This window comes from Dermatophagoides pteronyssinus, unplaced genomic scaffold (assembly GCF_027571235.1).
Source record: "Dermatophagoides pteronyssinus isolate colony J.1.1.1.1 unplaced genomic scaffold, Derpt_VIB-CSIC_2022.12 sq0033, whole genome shotgun sequence".
NCBI classification, from domain to species: Eukaryota; Metazoa; Arthropoda; class Arachnida; order Sarcoptiformes; family Pyroglyphidae; genus Dermatophagoides; species Dermatophagoides pteronyssinus.
Window position 1 is genome coordinate 320,297 of NW_027461557.1, and position 6,000 is coordinate 326,296.

Consider the following 6,000-nt stretch of genomic DNA (forward strand, 5'->3'; position numbering starts at 1 on the left):
AAAAAATATAATAAAATAAGCTTACATAGTTTGAAATTATATTGATTGATTGATTATTATTAAGCGAAAAAAGAAAAAAGTTGATATACAAATTAATTAGATAATATGTACAGAAAATCCATAATAATAATAATAAAAAATATGGATTTTGGATTTTGTTTAAATATCAAAAACAGTAACATATAATTGTTGTGCTATCCTAATATATTCTTGTTTTTCTAAATCATTCATTTTGAGTATATGTTCATCAGTTAAATCTATTAATGAAATAGGACAACCATTTACACTAATAAATGGTAAACAATCGAAAAAATCAATATCCATTTGATTATCTATATTATTGTTGTTGATATTTTCATCATTGTTTGTCATTTCGTTTAAATCAACAATATTTTCATCATTATCATCATCATTATCAGTATTGATTGTAAAGCCAAAATATTTACAAATACGAAACCAACAAGGATCATTTGGTTTTTCATATGATAATAAAATTTCTAGAATTTCTTTAGCTTGTTCCGAGCTACTAAGTTCACTTATACTTGATGGTAATTCGAATGTATCGATTAATGGTCGAATATTTGCATTTGTTCCAACATTTGGACCACCATTAATCATTTTGTTCATTTTACCACCAGCACCATTTTCAATGGCCATATTATTTGTTGCACCTGATATTGTACTTTCCATCATCCAAATTGGTTGTTCTTTTTTCGGTTGATTTTGATTTTGATTATTCGTTGAATCAGTATCATCAATTTTAACATTAAAATGATTTAGATTTGCCATTGCATTGCCAAAAAGGCCTTTCTTTTTATCACTCCATTTTCCAGTAGAAAATGTACCATCATAATTTTGTTGTGCTTGTTGTTCAATTCGACTATCAATATCTGGATCTAATAATTCGGCTGTTAAACGAATATCTTCAATTTCTTTCAATAACATATATAATGGTTCCATTGTTTCATTAAATTTTGCTAACATTTTTCTTGAATCAGCTTTTGGTAGATGATTTGGATCTTCACAAACTTCACTACCACAATGTGTACATCTGCAAGAAAAAACAACAAATCAAATGTAATGGAATGAATTCACTTAAAGGTAAACAAACCTGAGCTCGCCCGAACTATCCAACAACATATCCACTTCTAAATCGGTAAAAGATTTTCTACAATAAGAACAAATAAACGAAGCTCTTGATGTATTATCACGATCAATTAATTCGAATTTTTTTCTTATATGATCCAATTTATATTTAACAACATTAACAAAATCTTTATAATTTATATAATAATAATTTTGCCGAAATGCTTTACCATCCAAACCGGTTTCCATTCTCAATTTGAATTTGATTAATTTATCATTTTTCAATAATGCCAATACACCGCGTAGCTGTTTCTTTTCAAATCGTAATAATTCAATCATATCATCTTCTTTTAGAACAATTTTTCTTATTAATAAATCAACAACAATTACATGTTCACATGGATAAAATCCACGAAGTACTTTTTGTACCAAATGTTTTAATGGACGCGGTACTTCCATTATTTATTTATATTTGGCCACAAAAAGACAAAGATTTCGGTAAAGATGTTATGAAATTCTCATTCCATCAATGAATTGAACCACATTTCGTTTTCAATTGCAAAAGAATCACAGAATTTTAACTTTCAAATGTTTAAATGAATTTTTGATGATCAAAAACGAAAAATGAAATGAAAAATTCTTGTTGGAAAATTCGATGTGTGTTTGTCTGTGTGAAAACAACAACAACTATATCGACAAATCAGGTAATCCAAATTAAAAAAAATCCAAAAAAATTGTCAAAATAGTTTTTCCCATTCCATATGATCGCTAATCAGGCGCCATCTTTCGTGTGAATAATTCGTCGATTCCATTGAAAAATGTTCGACGGCGACGAATATGCACTTTGTACACATGATCCGTAAAGAGAGAAAGACTCTCCCCAATCCAAGAATCCATTTCATTTTTTGCTTGTTAAAAAGAAGATGAGATGCGCTCATCATTCGCCAATTCGTCAATTGATGGCCTTCACTTACCAACAAACAAAACAAACAACAACAAAAACAAACCAACCAGTTTTATTTCATACAAAACATTAACCTTTTTCTATGTCGATGACATAGATCTTCGTCGTCGTCGATACTATAACTATCGTAGAATATCATATTTATATCAATGATAATCCAGTTTTTTTTTGCTTTCAAAACAGCATATATGCAAGTCCTGTTTTTATTTGTGCAACAAGATATATGTTCATCATAAATCGAATGGTTACACCAAAATTGTCTGTATAAAAAATTACTTCCTATGTTTGGTTAGCACTATATTACTATATGTGACCAAAAAAATGGATAATTCGAACACTAACTCTCCAATGGTGATGGCTGATCATCGTCATGATGATGATGATGAAGATGTTTTGTGAGTCGTTCGAAAACAAACAAACAAACAAAACAAAAATAATCTCATTCGCTCTCTTCTTTCACACAATTTCATTCTCAATTTTTTTTTGTATTAAATCAACGATTCTCATTCGAAAGATCAAACCAACGATGAATTCATAATGTAAAAAAATTCGTTTATCATCAGGTCTATTATCATCAAATTTCAAAGTTTGTTTTTTTGTTTTTTGTTGTAAAAAAATGACATTTATAATTGAACTCTGATTTTCGAAATAGATTTTTCTTTTTGGTTCTTTTACAACCATCATCATTATCATTATCATTTACAACAACGAAGATGAATTTGATTCAAAATTCAACGCAATCATCATTATCATCACTGATCAAAATGAATACCTTAAAACCAATTGAATTTATAATGCCAAATCCGATACTATTGTTAACGGAATGGCGTACACAATATCAAAATGATCATGAAATTGCATTCAGTATGGAACATTTATATTTACTTATAAATTGGTTATTAAATTATATATTTCCATATGGTTTTCCTGATTCAATTATAACCGATGATTTTGTACAACGTCCTGCTGAAGTGATTGAAGAAAATAAATTAGAGGTGAGATTCGATATCTGCAAGATAATTACAATTTCTGTTTCTGTTTCTGTTTCTGTTTTCATAGATTATCGATCACTATGGTTTAGTATTTATTTTGTTCATTTCACTTTTTTTAATTGCAATATTTGTGCCAATAATTTGGCTAATGATTTGGTGTTTTTGTTGTACACAATCATCAAATAATAATCAAAATAATAAACGATCTCGTATTAGTAATTATAATCAATCAATTCCGGGCAATGAAAATTTACTTCGTCATGGTCGTCATACTAATCATTCATCATCAACATCATCATCATCAACAAGATCAAGAAATGATCAAAGATCAAATCGTCATCATCATTATAAAGTTGAAAGTTCATGCGATTGTTGTATACGACCAATATTTTCCATTTTATTACTATTTCTACTTGTTTTTGCATTTTTATTCATAATTTGTTCATTTGTAACCAATGATTTTGTTCATAATGGAATTGGACAATTACCAAACGCTGCAAATAATTCATTGGTCGATATGGAAATATATTTAAATAATACTCAATATGAATTAGATATACTATTCAAAACGAATTTTGCTCAATTAGAACAACAAATTCGTAAAAATTTAGAAATAAGTGGTGAAATTGTTAAAAATGAATTGGCATTAATTTCAAAAGCAAGTTCAATTGATAATCTTACACAGATTGTTACAAATTTACAACCAATTCTGCAAGATTTGAAAAAACTTATCAACAATACAAATGAATTGAAATTTCTGACCGTACAGTTGAGGGGAAAAATTTCCCGTATTAAACAAGATATTGAAGATTTTTTCAAACAATGTAATCATGAAATTTGTTTTGAATTAGAGGAAAAATATCAACAAATACGACATTCATTTTCAATTACATCACGTATTGAAAGTTTACCACGTCTTTCACCAATAATTGATAAAATACAATTTCTATTGGATCGTAATATAATTGGTGAAATTAAAAAAGGCAAAGAAAAACTTGATATAATTAGTAATGATATACAGAAAAAAGTAAATGAAATTGTCCCGTTAATACGATCAAATATATCGCAAGCAAACAAAGCATTAGTTGAAAATGTTGATGATATTAATATTGTACTTGCTCAACCAATTCAATACATACGTTTGGTACAACGAATTTTATCCAATTCGAATGATTTTATTCAACAAAATAATCAACATATTCATCATGTTGGTCTGGTTTCGATAATGATTTTATTCATTATTTTGATTTGTTATTTTTTCGGCCTACTAACCAATCTTTGTAATGATCAACCAACACGTTTTAATTATAAAAATCGATCAAAAAAAGGTGAATTTTTCTTCTATATTGGTATGACTGTATTTTTCTTAAGTTTTACCATTTTATTATCGTTGAGTACGATTTCATTCTTATTCGGTGGATTAAATGATCGTTCATTATGTTTTTATTTGAAAAATGTTTCCGATCCACGTAGTAATAAAATTATACATTTATTACAAATGGAAATGGAAAATGAATTATCATCATCGGATATAACTGAACAACAAGATTCATCATTTGAAATGAAACAAATGTTTAAATATTTGAAAAAAATCGATATAATCGATATTATATATCGTTGTCATCAAAATCAAAGTCTATTCAATGTACTTAAATTATCGATTGATCAAAAAATTTTAATTTCAAAATCTGAACAAAAAATGACAAGTTTTAATTTATCGGAAATTATTGTTTTCAAAGAGGTAAGGTTTATTGTGTTTCTGATTTTGTGTTATGGTTAATTTTATTTGTATTATTTTTTTTCACAGAAAAACAACATTCAAAAATATTTAAATTCATTGTTAAATCGTTTGAACATTAATCCAACGAATGTTGTTTTGCTAAGCGATGAAGGCAAAGAATTATTAAAAGTATTAAAAGAAACACCATTAGAAACATTAAATTTTTCTGGTTTTGCCAATTCAATCAAACACAGTATTACACCAATAGATTTGGAATTATTGGCAAAAAAATTGGAAAATGAATCAAATCGTTTACCCGATTATGAAATTGAAAATATAGCTAAATTACGAAATATTGTATTGGATTTACGATCATCAAAAGAATTGATTAATTTAATAATACAAAAAATTGAAAATTTAACAAAAAATGCTGAAAGAATTGAAATGAAATCACAATTTAATGGTAAAAGTTTACGTGAAACATTGAATATTTTGTTACGACAAGCGAATGAAGCACAACAATTTATTAATCAAAAAGGACGATTAGAAATTCGTAATGTTTTAAAGAATTATATTGAAGATTTAAGTATGTTATTAACACAATATAGTGATCATGTTGAACAAAGAGTGAAAAATGAAATTGGTAAATGTGAACCAGTTAGTCGTGCTTATAATCATACTGTTTCATCACTTTGTGATAATGTTGTTTTACCATTTGTAAGTATAATTTTTTTTTGTAACAGTAAAAACCGAGAAATTTTTTTCCACGAATAGACTGCCAGCTGGTTTAGTGTTATAATAACATTGATGGTTTTTATACCGGCAACATTATTAGTTTGTTTATTGAATACAATGTTTAAACGTATAAAACGTTCATCAACAAGACGTGAATCTATTTTGATTATAGATCATTTTGAAGATGATGATATACCATTAGCTGAGTAAGTTGTTTGTGTTTATAACCATCAAAATGAATGAATGTTTGAATAATTTTTTTTTTTTGATAATAGAATCGATAAACGAAATAGAAATAGTAGTCATAGTAGTAATCGAAATAGACCTGTAGTACCAAGTGCACCACATATTACTGCATTCAATGAACGTGATCAATCGGAAGAAGAAACATGGTCACCGGGTGCATTGCCACAGCATCTTTATTCACGACCACCGCCATATAATTTTTAAAGATTCGACCACACATTTCCAAATCGACAGGAATTTTTGAAAAAATGGTCCAA

General features: G+C 27.5%; 2 protein-coding genes across 2 annotated transcripts; one reads left to right on the top strand and one right to left on the bottom strand.

Moving 5' to 3' along the window:
• Window positions 1–37: 37 nt before the first annotated feature.
• On the bottom strand, window positions 38–1,705 carry TfIIEalpha (transcription factor IIEalpha). Its single transcript, XM_027344318.2, has 2 exons — window positions 1,112–1,705; window positions 38–1,051 (listed from the first exon to the last, which is right to left on the bottom strand). Exons 1-2 carry the CDS (start codon window positions 1,543–1,545, stop codon window positions 160–162), a joined length of 1,326 nt encoding a protein of 441 aa, XP_027200119.1. The 5' UTR covers window positions 1,546–1,705; the 3' UTR covers window positions 38–159.
• Window positions 1,706–1,890: 185 nt separating this feature from the next.
• Window positions 1,891–5,982, top strand: LOC113794216 (prominin-like protein). The gene is made up of 6 exons (XM_075823661.1): window positions 1,891–2,636; window positions 2,703–3,045; window positions 3,110–4,783; window positions 4,850–5,479; window positions 5,537–5,703; window positions 5,773–5,982. The coding sequence occupies exons 2-6, from the start codon at window positions 2,764–2,766 to the stop codon at window positions 5,945–5,947; spliced, it is 2,928 nt and encodes a 975-aa protein (XP_075679776.1). The 5' UTR covers window positions 1,891–2,636; window positions 2,703–2,763; the 3' UTR covers window positions 5,948–5,982.
• Window positions 5,983–6,000: the final 18 nt, after the last annotated feature.